Source organism: Artemia franciscana, chromosome 21 (assembly GCF_032884065.1).
Source record: "Artemia franciscana chromosome 21, ASM3288406v1, whole genome shotgun sequence".
NCBI lineage: Eukaryota > Metazoa > Arthropoda > Branchiopoda > Anostraca > Artemiidae > Artemia > Artemia franciscana.
Window position 1 is genome coordinate 13,681,160 of NC_088883.1, and position 21,448 is coordinate 13,702,607.

General features: G+C 35.7%; 1 protein-coding gene across 3 annotated transcripts in view; it reads left to right on the plus strand.

Moving 5' to 3' along the window:
- LOC136040978 (uncharacterized) overlaps nucleotides 1-21,448 on the plus strand; it is a 130,825-nt gene that overhangs the window by 98,601 nt on the left and 10,776 nt on the right. For all 3 annotated transcript variants that reach the window (XM_065725452.1, XM_065725454.1, XM_065725453.1), the window contains 2 exons: nucleotides 1,344-1,530; nucleotides 12,320-12,552. In XM_065725452.1, coding sequence (XP_065581524.1) covers nucleotides 1,344-1,530; nucleotides 12,320-12,552 — 420 coding nt within the window. The remainder of the gene's footprint in view (nucleotides 1-1,343; nucleotides 1,531-12,319; nucleotides 12,553-21,448) is intronic.

Sequence of the window (21,448 nt, forward strand, 5' to 3'; positions counted from 1 at the left end):
CTGAATCTGATGGTGTTATTTTCGTTAAGATGCTATGACTTTTAGGGGTTGTTTTCCCCTATTTTTTAAAATAAGGCAAACTTTGTCTGGCTCGTAACTTTTGATGGGTAAGACTAAACTTGATTAAACTTATATATTTAAAATCAGCATTAAAATGCGATTCTTTTGATGTATCTGTTGATATCAAAACCCCATTTTTTAGAGTTTTGGTTGCTATTGAACCGGGTCGCTCCTTACTACAGTTCGTTACCACGAACTGTTTGACTTTAGGTACTCGAACAGTGCAATCTTAAATTCTATATTTATTTAATTAACCTCTTTTGAGGTTGTTTTTTTCAGTTTTATCACTCTTTGTTGAACAAGTATAGAATATAGACCTTGCCCCGCTCCTCGTGGGGCTCATGGACTATTACGCTTCGCTCTATAGGTAATGTTACCTGTAAACAAGCCCAGTTTACGCATTTTTAGTCTCGTTGGAGGATGATTTTAGAAACCTAAAACATGGATACACTTCTCTAGTAATGACAAAGAAACAATATGCGATCATCAGAATGCAGTAATACGAACTTTAGAGCACTTGGAACGAAAGTAAACATTTACCAAAATAACATTACCAACCATGTTTAGAGGAAATAAAAATTTATGAAATAAATTGGGTTGTGGCTTCTAGCTTAGTTTTACTATTTTTAAAAGGACACTTTTAAAATGAAAATTGGGGACTTTTGAAATAATCTTTTTACTTTTTAGATGTATTGTTTCAGTCAAATGTTCGTATGCCAATTGGTTTTGTATACAAAGAACTTAACTTAATAAACACTTTTTCGCATGCTGACCGATGGTTTGCGTTGCGCTGGTACCGATCTCCTGATCGATGCCTTCAGCCGGGAGTGCAATGCCTGATTGGGGGCAAATCATCCGATGCGCAAATCTAAATGTATTTAAAATTATGAATGTTTTGATTAAAAGCTATATGTCAGACATATGGAACTAGATTATCATAAAGTTTGATCGAGTGCCATGAGGGCTGTGGGGATGCCTTTATGCAAAAGAAACATGCAAGGAGGGTCCTCTAATAACTTTTGACCCTTAAAAGAGTCCTTGAACTTTCAATTTCAGATAGAAAGGGCCCCGTCTGAATTTTTAGCTCCATCCCTTCAATGTGAAGTTGTCGGGAAAAGGATATGATTCATGGGTGACCCATCGCTATTTACCAAGTCACTCGTATACTCATATTCATCATATTCCACTATATCTATATAAATATTTATACCATATTATTAGTGCAATGAGGCATTTTTGACAGTGAATGGGTTCTTATACATGACTATAATTCTTTATTCTAGAGTGCCGACAATATTAGGAAAGAAAGGGATAAATACATTGAAGAAATTGAAAAGCTTAAGAAGAAAATGATGGAGGATCGAAAGCTTATAAAAACAAAATGGAAAGAAGAAAGAGACAAATTGTTGAATAATTACGGAAAGCTTTTATCGGAGCAGGAAGAAAAAATTAGAAACCGAATCACGAAAGGTAAACTCCTTCTTTCGGTTATATTTAGTTCAGGGATGATGGTTGTTTCTGTATCTGAAACGTACAAAGAGGGTAAGAGAGGGGGGTCGGGACTCTTCTCCTTTTTGAAATATTAATCGCCCTCTGACATAATCCCCTGTGAATGTTCCTGTTTAATCGTATTGCTTAGACGTTACTGAATTAATTGCTAATGCAATATTGCTTTCCTGACCATGCGTTAATATTGATTTTCTGTAACTTAAAGCTGCGTAACTGATGTGGAATAACAAATAAATATATCTAGCTTCAAATACTTTGGAACTACCATTATGTGATTATATTCACTTTTTAAGTTTAAAATGAATATCTCCTCTCCCCATTCTTTTCTTCACTTTTGTATATTTTTTTTTCTGCCGTAGAAACATCAAGGTAAAGTTGATCATGGTCTCCAGTAGGAAATACTATATCTCACCTGGGAATTATCTAAACTTGGAACAAAATAAGCTCGCATTTATAGCTACCTTATTTTTGTAGAATAAACATAGATATTTAATATTTATTTTCCTTGATAGGTTCAGTTACGACTCTTAATCGAACAAAACAGGCTTCTTAGACGGATTGTCTTTTAAAGGTGAATTTGGAATTTTCGGACGAATGTAACACGGAATTTCGGACGAATTTTCGGACGAATGTAACAAAAGCCTGGTTTGTTTGGATGCTAGGCATTATGTCAGAATAGCTTTTCAGTGTCATGAAGAACAAACAGTGTAAAAAAAAATCCTTGAGAAATTTAGAAAAATCTTCTAATTTGTCGCTAATGGCGAATTGATTATGACTAATTGAAAAAAAATAAATCACCGTTATCAAACGTTAGTGACAATGAATCATTTTTAAGTGAAATGGTGTTCTCTACTAAGGAAATTCTGTTTATTAACTCTATTGTACACATCGGGTTAAAGTTTGTGGGTATATTGAATAATTGGTCATGAAAGGTCTTTATCAATTAATTAAAAACTTAAAACAGAAAACTGAGAACTTTCAGTGAAGCCCCGGATATTTCACTCCCCCTTCTCAACTGCAGTCTAGTTACCCTGTTTATATTAGTATGTTATGTTAGTTTTCAGTTTGGCAAATCTAAAATTTATTTGCCATCATTATCAGGGCTTTTGTCAATAAATTTGGCATTTCTTTCGTTTTTGTTGCACTAATATAATAAAGTTTGTTGAAAATACGCATGTGAGACAATACGATCAGTATTTGCTAAGTTTACTTGGTTAAGTAGCCAGAACCTCTAAGAAAAACCGTTGAATATTGCAAACGAAATTCATAATTGAAGATTATATACTTTTTTCACTTCTTCTTTTTTCAATGTGAAACTTTGAATTAGTATTTGTGTTTACTGGTGTAATCTTTTCTTCAGTTTAGTTGAGTCACTCTCCGGTTTCCTTCATTTGCATAAGGAATGACACGAAATTTCGATGACACGATAAACGGTCAATTAAAAAAAAATCACAAATGTATCACAATCACAAAAAAATCAGCACAAAATGCTCTTCTGTGTTTTCATCATTTTTTTAATGTCCTTAGTACCTCATAAGTTAACTTGAAAACCATGTGATTGAAGTTAAAAAAAGCCATCAAAAATGTTATCGTTCGGCAAATTTATCCTATACTTTTATCTAAGGGAGATGAACTTGAGGGAGAAATTTTCCTACAAATTCTTTGGTATTCTTTTTCTCGTCCTCTTTAGGAGGAAATAATTTTTATATGGAAGATTATATACTTGTCTCCACTTCTTCTTTTTTCAATGTGAAAATTTTAATTAGTATTTGTGTTTACTAGTGTTAACTTTTATTCAGTTTAGTTGAGTCGCTCTCCGGTTTTCTTCATTTGCATAAGGAATGACACAAAATTCCGATGACACGATAAACGGTCAATTAAAAAAAAAATCAAATGCATCACAATCACAAAAAAAAATCAAAAATCAGCCACAGAATTGATGGTATATACGGTTTTCCCTCTGAGAAGAACGCTCTTCTATGTTTTCATCGTTTTTTTTTAATGTCCTTAGTACCTCTTAAATTAACTTGAATGTTAATCGTTCAAAAAAAAAAAAAATGTTGTCGTTCGGCAAATTTATCCTATACTTAGAAGTATAGAGTTTCGGTTACTATTTACTAAATACTAAATACTTCTAAAGAAGTCTTGTTTTTTAGAGTTTCGGTTACTATTGAGCCGTTTAACTCCTTACCACTGTAGAGATATCTAGACATTACGGTCATCCTCAAAATAACCTGTCACCTAGGGTCTTAGTGCGTATAAAAGCTTCTCCCATTTCCTTTGTTCAAGGGATTCATTGTGTATATCTCAGTAACTGGATCAATTTTAAATGGTGCGAACCTGTATTATTTATGATTGTGGAAGCAGAAAGAAAGGGGGTGAGCCGGCAAGTGGTTGGCTACTGACCTATCTTACAGGTATGACTTATGACATGACTGAGTGATGGATCTATTTTATTTTAGCAATATTGCCCCCCCCCCTAAAAAGTCAATTTGTAGTACAGTTATCCATATAGTGGTAGTTATTAATTTGGTTACAGTGATATACATATATATATATATATATATATATATATATATATATATATATATATATATATATATATATATATATATATATTTCTATTTTAGCAATATTACCCCCCTCCCTAAAAAATCAATTTGTAGTACAGTTATCAATACAGTGGTAGTTGTTAATTTGGTTACGGTGATATATATATATATATATATATATATATATATATATATATATATATATATATATATATATATAATATATCCTATCACTGTAACCAAATTGATTTTTTTAAGGGGGGGGGGGATAATATTGCTAAAATAGAAATATAGAAAATAAAATAGAATATATATATATGAGGCTCTCAGCTGCGTTTGTCTATCGCTAAATACCCAATTTCAATTTTAGCAATATTACCCCCCCCCCCCCCGCCTTAAAAAAATCAATTTGGTTACAGTGGTAGGATTTTCTGTTTTATCTTCGGTTAGAAGGGAATGTGTAGAATTTTGATATCAATAGTTACATCAAAAGAATTTAGAAGTATTTTATCTAAGGGAGACGAACTTGAGGGAGAAACTATCCTACAAATTCTTTGGTATTTTTCTTCTCGTACTTTTCAGGAAAAAATAATGTTTATATGGAAGATTATATACTTGTTTCCACATCTTCTTTTTTCAATGTGAAACTTTTAATTAGTATTTGTGCACAGTAGGCCATTTCTATTTGGGAGACAGGTTCATAAACCAATGTTTGATTTTTCAAAAAGTTTTTCCCAAATGCACATGGAAGGCTATCTAGGAGAAGAAGAGAAGAAACAACTAATCAGTAGAAAAACGGTCGAGGAATACCCATAACAGACATGACTCATAAATTAAATGTAGAAATGAAGAAGCAGAGAAATAAATTAATTTTGTACCTCATTTTATGTGTAAAAAAAAAATTAAATCTCTAAAATATTTTCATCAACGTTTGAATAAACCTTGAGAATAAAGAAAGTAAATTAAGTGAAAAGAGACGCAAAGAGGTAGCAGTTTGAAGTTACAGAAAGAAAGAGAAGAAAATAGAGATATAAGTATCAAACAGTTCGTGTGTATCAAACAATTCGCGGTAACGAACTATAGTAAGGAGCGACCCGGCTCAATAGCAACCGAAACTCTAAAAAATAGAATTTTGATACCAATAGTTACATCGAAAGAATCGCATTTTAATGCTGATTTTAAATATATAAGTTTCATCAAGTTTAGTCCTACCCATCACAAGTTACGAGCCTGAGAAAATTTGCCGTATTTTAGAAAATAGAGGGAAACACACCCTAAAACTCATTGAATCTTAACGAAAATCACACCATCAGATTCAGCGTATCAGAGAAACCTATTGTAGAAGTCTTACCCATCAAAAGTTACGAGTCTGAAAAAAATTGCCTCATTTTAGAAAATAGGGGGAAACACCCCCTAAAAGTCATAGAATGTTAACGAAAATCACACCATCACATTCAGCGTATCCGAGAATACGCTGTTATCGAAGAAGTTTCGATAACAAACTTCTTTGTTATCGAAACCTATTGTAGAAGTTTCAAGCACCTATCTACAAAAATGTGGAATTTCGCATTTTTTGCCAGATCACGAGACAGATCACGGATTCGTGTTTATTTGTTTTTTTGTTTGTTTTTTTCCCAGGGGTGATCGTATCGACTGAGTGGTCCTAGAATATCGCGAAAGGGCTCATTCTGACGGAAATCAAAAGTTCTAGTGCCCTTTTTAAGTGGCCAAAAAAATTGGAGGGCACCTAGGCCCCCTCCCACGCTCATTTTTTCCCAGAAGTTACCGGATCAAAATTCTAAGATAGCCATTTTATTCACCATAGTCGAAAAACCTAACAACTATGTGTTTAGGGATGACTTACTCCCCTGCAGTCCCCGTGGGAGGGGCTGCAAGTTACAAACTTTGACCTGTGTTTACATGTAGTCATGGTTACTGGGAAGTGTACAGGCGTTTTCAGGGGGATTTTTTTGAGTTGAGGGGGGGAGGGTACATGTGAGGATATTTCCATGGAGGAACTTCTCATGGGGGAAGAAAATACCAATGAAGGGGGTGAAGGATTTTCTAACATTATTTGAAAAAACAATGAAAAAATAAATATGAAAAGTTTTTTCAACTGAAAGTAAGGAGCAGCATTAAAACTTAAAACGAACAAAAATTATAACGCATATGAGGGGTTTACCTCCTCGTAATACCTCACTCTTTATGCTGAAGTATTTTTAGTAATTTCAACTATTTATTCTATGGCCTTTGTGATTCAGAGGTCATTCTTAAGGAATTGGGACAAAAAGTTCTAGTTGTCTTTTTAAGTAATCAAAAAATTGGAGGGCAACTAGGCCTCCCTTGCTTTTTTTCTCAAAATCTTCCGATTAATTGCAATTAATTAATATGCAAATTTCGTTTTAATTATTTACGTGCGGAGAGCCAAGATCAAAACATGCATTAATTCAAAAACGTCCAGAAATTAAATAAAAAAAAAGTTTTTTTAAATGAAAGTAAGGAGCAACATTAAAACTTAAAACGAACAGAAATTTTCTTTCTGTTTTAAAAAGTAGAATTAAGAGAAAGAGCCAATTTTTAGAGTAAAGAGCGAGGCGTTGAGGAGGAAAAGCCCCTTTCATATCCGGAGTAATTTCTGCTCGTTTTAAGTTTTAATGTTGCTCCTTACTTTCATTTAAAAAAAAAATTTTTATTTAATTGAGAAAGAGGAAGAAGTCCGTGTACAGGGAGAGACAGGGCTTGACTTCAAGAATTTAGAATTGTCTTGTGGCCTGAAGTAGGAAAAGTTTTTATTTAGTTGACTATATGCGAGATAATCTTGCTCTTAGTAAAATTTGCATTTTTAATGGTCATGACTGTGTTGTATTAAAACTCACCTATACTAAATTCTTAGAATCTCTGGAATGTGTTATATTTATAAAAAAAAACGGAGTGATTAAAAGCTAGTATTTAATACACATGCTTTAAATTATAAAGCAAAATAACTAATCACGTTTTAAAAATTACTGTTATTGAATCAGTGTTTTATGATTATTTTTTTTCACAGAGGCATTTCACATGGAAAGGGTGGTTGTGTAAGTTTTGGAAAGGCCTTATTCGATTGGGAATTGGAGGCTGTATTGCCCTTTTCATGAGTCCAAATTGACCAAAGGGCAACCCCATGCCCCTTTTCCTCAAATACATCTGGTCAAAATTCTTAGATATTAATTTGGTTCAAAATAGTCTAAAGGTCAAATAACTATGCTTTAGGGGTTGACCCCTCCCCCACACACACACATCAGCCTCCGGGGTAAGGGCTGTGAGTTATGCAAGTTACTTATTGCTAACATAATAGGTTTTTATGGAAGGAGTGGTCGTATAAACTTTGATTAGAAATCGAAACTTTTAATGCCTTTGTTAAGAGCTAAAAGTGACCAAAGTGCAAAGAGACCCCCCCCCCCCTCTTCTCCCAAATGCATCAGGTCAAATAACTATGCCAATTAACTCTGTGGTTGACACGCCTCCCCTTAGTCTCTGGGCCATTGCTATATGTTATGTAGTTTGCTAATTGCTAACATATAAGGAATTTTTCTTGGAAAAGAGGGTTTGTTGGATCCTGGGTCTCCAAAAAGACTTAGGGTATTAAGATGAAATTTCAAGGAGATGTTGCGAGGGATGTCAAACACAATCAAACCATGATTTGTGCGTGCTGGTTGTAAAAAGCAGATATCAGCTATATTTGAAGAACGATGTAGGGTATCAAGGTCAAAATTTCAGGGTATATTGAGAAGATGCTGAAGAGAGATTTTAGGGAAACCAACCTTTTTCCTTGCTCTCTCTAGGTGCCGCCTCCGCTCAGCACTGATCGAAATTTCGGTGTTGTCATTTTGTTCAAACCAACGAAAAGGTCTAATAGCTATACATCCAGTTAATTCATACCCCCATAGCCCGAGGGCAAAAATTGTAAAAAAAAAGGGTATAAAGGTAAAATCTTGGATTGTCTTGACGGGTGTGTTATCCTAAATCAAAAGGCACTACGTGCATCCAGCTTATCAAAAGGGAAGATCTGTAATATTTTAAGAACGGCTGAGGGTATTAAGTTGAAACTTTCAGGATATTTTGGGTGGGGGAGGGGAGGTCAAAAAGGGGCTGGAGAGTGGCCAGCCCCTTCCCGTGCCTTTTTAGTTGTAATCCCTGCAAAAATATTAGATCAAAATTTTGAAATAGACTTTTTATTCTTAAATAGTCAAAAACTCAAATAACTATGCCCAATGGGATTACATACCCCCCCAAAAAAAATGAAGAGGGATGCTAAACACAATAGAACAAGGTGTGTTTGCTGATTGTTAGAAGCATGTATCGTCACTATCTAAGGAACGGCTGAGGGTATTAAGTTAACAATTTCAGAGGATGTTGGGAAGGGGGGGGGTGTTAAAGAGCATTTGGAGGGTAACCAGCCCCTTCACCCCTCGCCCTTTTTACATACTCCCTTTCCTCGTCACTGATCAAAATTTTGAAAAAGCGATTTTGTTCAAAACAGTCAAAAGGTCTAGTAAATATGCGTCCGGGGAAGCAAAGCCTCCACCCCCAGGGTAAGGATTGTAAATTACGCAATTTGCCCTTTTTTCCATGCAAGATTTATCATTAAAAAAGGATGAATTTTTATTATAGATGTGTTCGAAAATGTTAAGGGTATTAAGGTGAAACTCGGGAGAATGTTGAGGGGCATGCTAAACTAAATCTAAAGAGATCATGTTCGTGAAGAAGGTGTGTCTGCAATATCACAAGAACAACTAAGGATATCAAGCTTAAACTTTCAGGGCATGTTGAGAAAGATGTCAAAAAGTGGTCGAAGGGCAGCCAGTTCACCTCCCATTCCCCTTTTCGGTGCTCTCCCTCCAAAGATATCTCATCAAAAATATGAAATAGTCAGCTTGTACAAAATAGTCGATAAAGTCAACTAATTACATCTCCAAGGATGACTTAGCCCCACACCCCCTGGGGTAAGTGTTGTAACTTATATAAATTGGCGGTTGTTTATATACAAGGTTGGTTATTGGGGGAAGGTGGCAATTTTTGAACCCGAGTCTTCAAATAGGCTAAGAGCACTAAGGTAAAACCTTTAGAAAATGTCTAGCGGGTGTCATACAAAATCACAGGACACTATATGCAGGAGGTTTTTCAAAGGACAGAACATCAATATCTAAGGAACGGCTAAAGGTGTTTAGTTGAAATTTTTTAGGTATTTTTGGAGGTTGCTCAAGAAGGAACAAAGGGCAACTATCCCCTCTTGCCCTTTTAAATTCTCTCATTAACAGTGATAGAGATATTAAAAAGTCATTTTATTCGAGAGAGTCACAACGTCTAATAGTTATGCCTCTGGGATGCTATGTCCAAGGGAAGGAAAATAAATTATGCAATTTGTTCATTTTTTACATGCAGAATTTATCATTAGGAAAAGGGGGAGTGTTTAGTCCTGAATGTGTCGAAAAAGGCTAAGAGTATTGAGCCGAAATTTCAGGAAATGTTAAGGGGTGTGTTAAGGTGAATCAAAAGAAACTATATGTATTCAAGTTATCAAAAAGCCTGTCTGCAATATCTTAGAAATATGTAAGGGTATGAACTTGAATCTTTTTTGGGCACCGGTACTACTGCTTCTATTGCGGCTGCAAATGAGAGTAATTCTGACTGCAACTGTGATTACTTTCAACTGCGACAACTTGCAACTGTGACTGCGATTGCTTGTAACTGCTGCCACATCTATCTGTGACTGTTTTCGAGTAATGTTGAGGGGGGTGTTGAACTTCAAAACTTTCATGTTGGAAAAAACATCATTTTGATGTTTTGATACTTTGATGACACTTTGATGTTAAAAAAATTGACGTTGAAATAGGGAATGTCGAAAATCTTGAACTTTTGCAATAAAAATACAAACAGAAATTTCAAAAAAAATTCAAAAAACAGTAAAGAGTCGTATCTAAATTAAGACCAGCAGAAATAAATTCTTATAATGACTCAAACTCAAACAACTACAAATGACTATTAAAGAATAAATTCAATCCATAACGAACATAAATTAAATATACAATCTAAATCGAACAAAGATTCCTACAAAAAGAGTTTGACTACTGACTTTTTCGCAAATTATAAAAGTCTAAAACCTACTGCTTTGCGTCATTGTGTCATTTGCGCTTTACTGAAAACGAATCATGTTACATTTTATTTTTTACCTGCCTACACCTTTGAAATAAAAATTAAAGTGAAATAAAATCCTGAACTGCTGAACTTTCAGAAAAAATATCATTATATATCAAATATTCAGTTTAATTTTATTATTTCTTTCCAAGGACTGTTCAGAACACATAAAAATAAAAGGTAAAAAAAAAAAAAAAAAATAAAAGGTATAAAAACATAAAAATAAAAGGTTTTCAATAAAAGGTAAATGACGCAGTAGGCCTTAGACTTTTACAGTTATGGAAGGAGGCAGTAGCCAAATTTTCGTTTTTATTGGTTTTTCTTCGTTTTAAGCTTGATTTGCCTGTTCAGTTTAAGTTGTACGCGTTTTAAGATCTTTTGTTTATATGTATTAGCTTCTGTTGGTTTTAGGTTTCATTTATTCTTTAATTGTAAGTTCTGGTTGTTTTGAGTTTGAATCATTTTAGGAATTTGTTTGCAAAGAAAAAAAAATGCACGAGTGCCAATGGAAATGGTCTACATTTGACTGCCATATGTGGCTAAGCATAATAGAAACCCAATTAATGTTTCACTAGCCTTTCAAGAGAATAGTTATAGGACTAGAAACAGCCTCACACTTGAATGGTCTGTTTCAATATAGTTGAAACAAAAGAGTTGCTGAACTGTCCTGAGCTACGATCCTTTGTGTAGGTGCTCAGTTCTTGTTTAGGATGACACGACCCACCCCAGCTAAATTGATAATGGATTTATTGCATGAATAGACACCAAATAAAGAAAATATCCGAATTTCTGCTTAACTATTTATTATGTACGGTTGGGTAGACTAATAAGTCTTGTGTCTTACGGTTGATTTAAGTTTCTACTTTTTTTTTCTTTCTTCGTTAGATATGTTGGTTACTTAACTGTATAATCGTTAATTATCTGAGTTTGTTTTTTACCTTTTTCTTGTTTCTACTCTTCTAGTAAATTTTTGAAATGTATCAAAAGAAGGTGAAAATAAATCATTATTTTATTATTATTATTATTAATAAGAATCATTACGACACGTAAGCTGGTTAACAGGCACTATGCACCTGGTCAGAATGATGAACTCTTTCAGGATTCATTTGTGTTCTTTCTTTCTCTCTTTTGTCCAGTTTTTTTTTTACTAGCGTGTTGTACAAGTTCTCAGTAAATTGAATTTATATGTTTACGAACCCTACCCCATCATACGAAAAAGCTGAGATATTTACTTGCTCCAAAAGAATATTCAACTACATCGTGCTTCTATGTAAGCTCTACTTTATATTTCTTACCGAATATGGTTGATCAATTAATTTTAAGACTTCCAAATTAACTTTGCCTCACTCCAGTGGATCCAGAGTTGGGCTAATAAGATAGACTCTAGCATCGCCAGAAAACAAGTCCCGCCTTTAAACGTAGCTTTGAAGTAGCTTCAATGGCAGTCTCCCACAAGTACATTTGCTGAATTCGTCCTTAAACGTTTTTCTTTCTTGTCTAATCGTTTGTCAAAATAACAAGACAAGCGTGTCCGTAAACAGCTCGTTCTAATAACCTGAATTGAGAAACGTGTTGGAAAATGTATTAGAAAAATAGCTAAAATGTATTGGTTTGTCCGACCGAAGGCTTTGCAGACGTATAAAACCTATGTCATTAACTTGAGAAAAGGACTAGCGGCATTTGGTATCGGTTACACATCTGGTGTGGCATATTATATATATACATTATAACAAAAAAAAAAAATTTGAGCTTCTTTGAAACTAAGATTTTCGATCAAGACGCTCTTATAGGACAGGGTTGGAAAAAGGAAGGCTTATTAAGAAAAAAATTAAATAATTGTGGCGTAGTTGTCCTTCTTATTTGTTAAAGATTTGTCAAAACTATTTCATGGAGTTTTTGGGTTAATTCAAATCGTATAGTAATTACTTTCTTAATAATTTAGATAATTGTGGGAGTCTGTTGTGGAAAAATCTAAAGCAAAAAAACTAATGAATTTATTTTGTTTAAAAAAGTTTTTCTCATAGAAAATGAGGTTCGTATTGAAGAGCTGGTAAATACAGAGAAATCTCGACTTCATGCTCAAGTTACTAAAGAAATTACTACTTACCATGAGAAAGAGGAGAAGTATAAAAGCAACGTAAAGGATTTAGAAGGAAAAGTTGAATCTCTTCAAGGCCAAGTAAAAGACAAAGATAGAGCAGTTCAAAATCTTGTGGCTAAATTAGAAGAATGGAGAAAAGCATGGGAACTGGAAAAGGTAATATCTCTCTTCTTCTCTCTTCCAGTGGGGTGTGCAAAATTAGAGGAGGGAAGTGGTTAATGTTTGGGTGACTTTTGTTTCACCAGGCTCTTGGACTAGACTTCTAAACTATTTTCCTAGGATTCCCATGCCACATTTTTACTTTATTTTTCAAAACGTAATGTCTATATTATCTTGAGCAGGATTTCCTCAAACGGGTTTGAATTAGGTTAGAGCTACCCTGAGCCATATGGCTATCTTTGAGGGGGGTTGTACTGTACCTTGGTAGTTTGATGCGAAGAACGATAATTAATTCTAAATAAAGTTTTTTACCACAAATTTTTTCGGTGGGGGGGGGGTATTTTTCAAGTTTAGCAGTCACCAAGGTTTCTTTTCTTGTCATGAAGCACTGCAGTGAAGGTGGCGTCTTCATATGAAGAATCCTAGTTGGTATCAGGTGTCCTCGGATCATATTTGTACATACCCCATAAGGTGATGTTTTATGGTTCAGGGCTTTATCTTCCGTCTGGTGTCATGTGGTGTTTTTTTCTGTTGGTGGAGGTGCTCTTGCATTGCTAAATTTTGATTTGCAAAACAATTTTGGGGGAGAATTTCGAAGTCGAGCCGGAAAAGTGATATCTTTTTTCTCTCTTCTTGATTTCTAAGCTTGTCATATTGCTTTTAGTTGAATGGGAACCAATGATCTAAAATAACGCAAGACAATTTAGTCAACTGATTTATGCGGGAGTAACCTTGGATACTAAAGAATATACATATATCAACAATCTGTGATACATTAAGTGTTGCTTAGAGATTAACTTCTTCGCTTCTAATATAGTTCATTTCCTGTGACTGATTTCCGAAGAATCTTAATAAAAGATAAATCTTTACCAGCATAAATATTACCTAAAGGTAAGGCACTTAGCGCACGAGTTACTGAATAGAGTGTTGTCGCTTATTTTACATTGGGTAATAGTCAGGGCCGTATCTATTTGGTATATTTCTACTTATCCCTAGCTATTTGGTCTATTTGGCATATAATTTTTTTTGGGGGGGGAGGGGGAGGGTTATAAAGGGATTTTTTCCGGGGGGTGTTTACAAAACAACTTTAAAAAACGCATAAAAAATTTGTTTATATTCATTTTCGTTACGTTTTTACAAGCCATACAATTATTCGGGGGGGGGGGTTCAAACCCCCAATATCCCCCTGGACACGGCATTGGCAATAGTAATAATTCATCTCATATTATTTTAGTTGGATTTGCCTTCGTTGTATTTTCATTTTTTTAAAGTTAGAATTTTTCATTCATAGTAATTTTCCTCTGTTTGTCTTAGTGTGGCTCTTCGCTCTTGGGGCTAGCTTAGACTCTTTTTTTATTTCATTTTTGTTCTTTTTTTTACTGATATAGCCTGATATTCCTATATTCGCTGTAGAGCATCCAAATTGAGCTATGTAAACTGCAACAATGCACTAAAAACAGAATTTTCACCGTCTACATCAATGAAGTTCCATTTTACACATGGAACCAAACAATCGAATAAAAAAGTATTCCATCTATAATGATTCCATCAAAGCAAGAAAACCACCCTGCAGCAAACATTGAGGTTTCTCCAAGGTTACAAACCACGTAAACCAGTTGACCGAAATGTCTTAGGTTATTTTAGATTAACCTAAGAAGGTTTGAATCAGCCCATATCTAAAAAAGAAAATTGTAGCAACTTGTAAAATGAGCAAAGGCGAGCGAATTAATGCGTTAAAGGTTTCTAATCCCTAATATACTTTGAGCATACTATTTCAATAAGCTACCACCACAAGTTTTTCGACCCATTTGAAATGATTTGGCGATTGCCTGTGTGGAAAAAAAAACTCGGAAATTCTTCGCATTCCGAACGTTTTCAAATGACTAGAGGCCATTCGAATAAGCCGACTGAAATAATAAGCAGTGTAAAAATTGGTATATGTCCTTCTGCAGAAGAACAGCAAACTTCAGGAGTAACCAAAGTAACCAAATTTATAACCTAGTGACCAAAAGTAATAAGGAGTAACCAAAGAGTAGCCAAATTTGACAACAAGAAGCTAGATTCCCATTGTATCCCACCTGCATTGCAAGATTGTAACATATTGGAATACCTTGCATCTCTCAAATAGGATTATGAGTATGACTATGGAACAGTGCAGCACAGTCTGTCATGCAAATGGAATTTTTGGATGTCAGCCAACTTATTATCTTTAATTAGCTGTGTTCGTTTTCGCCATTCGTCTTTCTTAGCTCTACTAAAATATCCTCAGTTTTAGTCTTATGTTGTGTTTTATTTCGCCATTCTAAAAACGTTGTTTCAACTGAAAAACGACTTAAGAGCTTTCCTTAGCCAGATAAAATTTAAGGTAAGTCCTTACCTTAGTCTGGTCTGTGGAAGTATACATGAGAGTGTGGGTCATGTGATGTATGTGTGTGTAAAATTGAGGGGGTTGAGAAATAAAGTGTACTTAGAGTTTGGTTTGATGAGAGATGGCCGGCGAATGCATTGAGGGATGAATGTATATCAAAGTTTAAAAACTTAGGACAATCGCTCAGGCTGGCTATGGAGCACAGAAGAAGAATTTTCTCATTTATTTTTCTTTGTTTCTGTTATGTTTATGCAATTTAAAGCAATTAAAAGTTATTTTTCTTTATTTATTACCATGGCTCTGGGGTGCTGGTGCAATAAAACTTGCTTATGTTCATCCATTTTCTTTAAACTGATAGGAGGTTTATGACTCCTAGCTTAAACAAACTCAAATATTATTTTAAGACTATGGATTCTAAGGTAGGTCATCAACTTGTGAATGAGTCATTTATAAAATATATTTATCAATTTAAAAATAAAAACGCATTCTTGTGGAAAACAAACGAGATAAATGAATAAAGAAAAGTACCCTTTTTACCCATCGAACTTAAGGTCATAATTGTAGGGCACCCTTAAAATAACAATGAACAAAACTTCAATTATGCATCTCTGCTCCCTAAACAGTCAGTAGGGGTAAACCTCCAAGCTTTGACAAGTTTAATCTCACTTTTGGACTCTTTCTTTTCAAAGCAGACTTTCTTTCGAGTTTTTCCCATCCAACTAAAAACAGTAGTAAAATACAGCATTAGGTACAAGTGACCATCCACTTAGCCTACATACCCAGTGGAAAATCATGCAGCTCTACTATACTTTACCCTCAATCCCCCTAATGAACAAATATATAACCCAAATTATATATTTCAAATGCATTCTGCTACCTGTGACTGTTTTTCCAATTCTGTTTTTGTCATAAGTTGATTGAATCTACAGGCACATTGGTTAAAACAAGTGAGACAGATTGGCAGAAAAAATGGAAAATATAATTTCAGATTTATATTTGCACATCAAGAGGGGGGGGGGGGTAAAGCAGAGCAGGATTGCAGGCAAATGTGCTAGTTACAATTATTTTGCATAGTATATTTTAGAATAAAATACTGTTTTGTATAAGTTTTCGGAATAAAATATTGTAAATATTTTTTTGAAGGGTTCTCCTAAGATTTTTCCAAAATACCCACCAGAAATATTTTAGTAAGTTTGAAAAGCAAATAATGCCAGAACTGCTTTACCAAACTTATTAAAAGATGTAAAATCTCTGAAACACCTACAAAAACAAATTTCCGCTATTTTTATATGGAAGATCACATTCACGAAATCTAAAAATTTAAACAAATAAATGCACTAGCTGGTAGTTTGTTCTTGCATGGTTTTCGATTTTAAGATTTGGCGCTCAAAAGTAAAACTAAAGTAGTTGGAACGGAGTATGAGGCTCAGTTCGTCGTTTTAAAGAACGACATACTAAGAACCAAGAACTACTACTACTACTACTAATAACTCACTGCAGCACCAAGCCGCCTGAGGCCAACACAGCTACGAACGCTCCTCCTCCAACCTAATCTATTTAAAGCCTCCCTCTTTACACCCTCCCAGGAAGTTCCCATTTCCTTTAAATCTTTATCTATGACATCCTCCCAACCCAGACAAGGACGAACTGCTTTCCGTGTAGCCCCAGCCGGTTGGCCAAAAAGGTTGACCAAGAACGACATTTCAAAAACACTGCTTGTAAGTGCAAAGTAAAAACCAAACGGCGAAAACCAACGACTTATTAGTAAATCGAGGATTGGATTTAGATAGAACAGTGGAAACGAACGCAGTTATTGTGTGCATTGGGTAATCTTAGAAAAGTAAAGAGCGATGTCAAAACCTTAGATGAGAAGAAATGGGGTCATATAATATGTCAGCCGTAAGACCAACAGAAATGAATATAAATGCAAATGAAGTGAACAGAAGCTACCATAAATATGTGTTAGACTGGTGCCCCTCAACTACCTCAGAAGCTAGAGCCTCACTTCACATTTGAAAATAAAAAATTTTTGATTCGTTTATCTTTTTTCCCTTTTAAAATCAAAAAGTGCCATAGGAGTGATTGGAAAAACGAAAGTACTCAAATTCAACTTACATTTGGTAGACAGGGACCTACGGCCAAGGTGTGTTCCCAAAAACATATGACCTGCTAACCTGTACAGTCAAGGCGTCAGCAGGAGTTAGTTTCTTATTTCAGGGAATATCGGATCTTTAGAACTCTAAAGCCTGCTAGTGCCTGATCCTGAAATTGTCAATGCTTGTATGTTTTTTACATGGATTCGAGAAAGGCGAGTAGAGCTTGAAAGTGGGCTATGCCTATAAATCCCACATACTTTGTCTCCTTGGCCCAAAGAATTTTGCCCTAGATGTTTCATTTGAATATTGCTTTCGTGTTAAGTCAGAGAACTTGATTCGTTTATGAAAATCCTCACTCTCATCGGCCCAAGGTACTTGGCTCATAAGATTCAAGCCGATTGGAGGTAAACAAACCTGCGTACCTTTCTTCTGGAAAGTTGTTGGAAGCTGGTGGTATTTGATTGACTATGAGCTCCTCTTATACCCCCAATCATAAAGGTTGGAAATCCTTGCATGAATATGTTTCAAACAAGGTCCAATGTGTGTACCGAAATGCTTAAAAATTGGTGATGTGGGAGGGATCATGGACTGGCCACCGGTCCACTCTAGATTTCCAATCGTGTTAATCAAAAATTCTTGTTTGATTATGATTTGAATATTGCGTTACACGCCTACCTATCTGCTAAAAAGCAAGGGTTGTGTTCCTGGAGGAAACTTGGCCTACTTTTTGCCTCCAATAATAAAGATTGACGCATTTTGTGTGATTCTTCTTCAACACAGGTACAACATTCCTTCTAAAATTCTTGTAATGAGAGTAGGATGGGGGATTTGGCGAGCTTTCGTCCCACCTTGTACCTCCATTCATTATGATTCTAAAAAATTGCCCATTTATACTTTGGATTAGGTACTATCTGCTTATCTTTCTGCCTAAAATATGACAGTGGAGTAGGACAAAGTATAGTTTGTGCTCAGTTCGTTTTTATACCGAGTCTGGCTTACCTTGTCTTTGCGCCGAGCTAGGTTACACTTTCTTTTTTACCGTGTCGGAACTGCTCGTTTTCAAATTGAGTTATTTGTTAAAACTCATCTAGTTTTGTTATAAGTCAGAACTTTTCTCAATTTGGCACCGTTTCGTATTAAGGTTATTTTTGAAAACAAATTATAATCTCGTGTAACATATATTGAAGAAAGATTTGCTTTTGAAAAGTCAGTGCACAAATAGTTTGAATTTACCATATAAAGGCTGTGATCACATAAGCTTTAAAATATCAATTCTAATTAAAGAATCCAACGCACTGCCACCATGTTAAAAACAGAAAGATTCATTTATCTTTCTTTTTTTTTATTCCATCTTAACATTCTTGGTCTATGCTATGCTCAAGATTTTACATAAACAGATTGCTTCATTTTGTTCATATATTGCATCGTGAAATATTATTCCTTCTGTTAGACTTGTGGTGTGCATTGTTATTGATTCAGCTTGATTGAATTGGTCCTTAACTCTATTTGTGTACGGAGCTGCCGTACTTAAAAAGAGCTGTCATCACCTTAAAAAGAGCGGAGCAGTTCCTAAAAAGAGCAGCAAGAACATTAAAAAGAGCAGAGCAGTTCCTTGTTGTAGCACAGTGGATTGATGCTCTGCTTGGTAATGCGGGGTTCAGGGTTCGATTCCCGCCGCAGCAAGGTTAGGCAACAAGCTTGCTACTTGTCCCTGTAAAGAAGTCCCAGTAACAGAAGCGTCGATTCGATGCCATGTGTGCCAGCAATGGCATGGGAGGATCTTTATCCTTTTTTTGTCCCATCACGATTGATTTGGAGGCGTGTAACGATTCTCTTCTCGCTCTTTCAAGAACAGTAGTTCGTTAAGCTTGCATAAACAGGTCAATACAGTCACGGGCTTGAAAGATGTGGATTGAATGGAGGTTTTTCGTTTGTTATGGCACTTGGTACTAACCGAGTGACATATAGCGATCGCAAATTCTGTCGGTCTCTCAGTCTGTCTGTCTGTCGGTCCTGGTTTTACTAGTTTTGGCACTTCCAGATGAGCTAGGACAATGACATTTGCCAGACGTATTAGGGACCATACCAGATTAAATTAGAAATAGTCGTTTCCCCGATTTGACCATCTGGGGGGAGCGGTTAATTTGGAAAAATTAGAAAAAATGAGGTGTTTTTATCTTACGAACGGGTGATCGGATATTAATGAAAAATTGATATTTAGAAGGAGATCGTGTCTCAGAGCTTTTATTTTAAATCCCGACCGGATCCGGTGAGCTTGGGGGGAGTTGGAGGGGGAAACCTAAAATCTTGGAAAACGCTTAGAGTGGAGGGATCGGGATGAAACTTCGTGGGAAAACTAAGTACAGGTTCTAGATACGTGATTGTCATAACCAGAACGTTTCCGCTCTCTTTGGGGGAGGGTTAATTCTGAAAAATTGAAAAAAATGAGGTATTTTTAACTTACGAAGGAGTGATCGGATCTTAATGAAATTTCATATTTAGAAGGACCTCGTAACTCAGATCTCTTATTTTAAACTCCGACCTAATCGGGGGACCGAAAATCTTGGAAAAGGCTTAGAGTAGAAAGATCAGGATGAAACTTGGTGGGAAGAATAAGCAAAAGTCCAAGATACGCGACTGACATAACCGGACCAAATTCGCTCTCTTTGGGGGAGTTGGGGAGATTTCCAGTGCTTTGGCGAGTTTGGTGCTTCCGGATGTGCTAGGACGATGAAAATTGGTAGGCGTGTCAGGGACCTGCTCAAATTGACTTGATAAAGCTGTTTTCCCCGATTCAACCATCTGGGGGGCTGAAAGGAGAGGAAATTAGAAAAAATGAGGTATTTTTAACTTACGAGTGGGTGATCGGATCTTTATGAGATTTGATATTTAGAATGACCTTGGGTCTCAGAGCTCTTATTCCGACCGGCATTAAGCCTCTGATTTTCCTTTTAAATCAATCTGTTCATTCTTAGAATTTTGCTAGAGCTCATGCCATTTGAGTTCTTGGCTCTTCCAACCGTGTCACAAGTGTCATATGAGCTCTTAGCTCTTGTTTGGAATATCAGAAAGCTCCTCCACGCATAATTTGATGAAACTGTTGTAGCTTACCGCTTGTCCCTGTAAAAAAGACCCAGGAACTGAAACATCGATTTGACGCCCTGTGCTTCAGCAGTGGCTTAGGAGTATCTTTATTCTTTTTTTTGTCCTATAACGATTGATGTGGAGACGTGTAACATTTTTCTTCAATCTCTTTTATGAAAAGTAGTTCATAAAGCTTGTATAAACTGGTTGATACAGTCGTGGGCCTGAATGATATGCTTTGAGTAGAGGTTTTTCATTTGTTTTGAATAGGAGAAAGGTCTTTCACGCAGAATGTGACTAAGATTTTGAAGCTTGCTACTGGTCCCTGTAAAAAAGACCCAGGAACTGAAATTTCAGTTCTATGCCCTTGGCGTCGGCAATGGCTTGGAAGGATCTTTGTCCTTTTTTGTCCTATCACAACTGATGTGAAGGCGTGTACAAAAAATTTCAAGCTCTTTTATGAACAGTAGTTTGTAAAGCTTATATAAACTGATTGATACAGGCATGGGTCTGAGTGTTATGCATTGAATGAGGTTTTTCATTTTTTAGAAATAAGAGAAAAGTTTTCCACGCTGAATGTGATAAAGCTTTTGAAGCTTGCTTCTCTTCTCTGTAAAAGAGACCCAGCAACTCAAACGTCGATTCGGTGCCCTGTGCGCCAGCAATGGCTTGGGAGGATCTTTATCCTTTTTTTCTTCAAGGTCTTTTGGAACAGTAGTCCGTAAAGCTTGCATAAACTGGCTGATACAGTCACGGGCCTGAAAGATGTGGATAAAATGGAGGTTTTTCGTTTTTTTTTGGGGGGGGGAGGGAATGGGAGAAAGCTCTTCCACGCAGAATGTAATGACGCTTTTGCAACTTGCCACTTATCCCTGTAAAAAAGACCCCGCTGCGGAAACGTCGATTCGAAGCCTTGTGCGTCAGCAATGGCCTGGTAGGATCTTTATCCTTTTTTGTTCTATAACGATTGATGTGGAGGCGTGTAACATTTTTCTTCAAGCTCTTTTATGAACAGTAGTTCGTAAAGCTTGCATAAACTAGTTGACACAGTCATGGGCCTGAAAGATGTGGATTGAAGGGAGGTTTTTCGTTTTTTTTGGAATGGGAGAAAGCTCTTCCACGCAGAATGTGATGAAGCTTGAAGCTCGCCACTTGTCTCTGTAAAAAAGACCCACCAACTGAAACGATGGTTCGACGCCCTGTGGGTCAGTAATGACTTGAGAGGATCTTTATCCTTTTTTTTTGTCCTATCTCGATTGATACGGATGCTCGTAATATTTTCCTCAAAGTCTTTTATGAACAGTAGTTTGTAAAGAATGTGATGAAGCTTTTTTAAAGCTTGCCA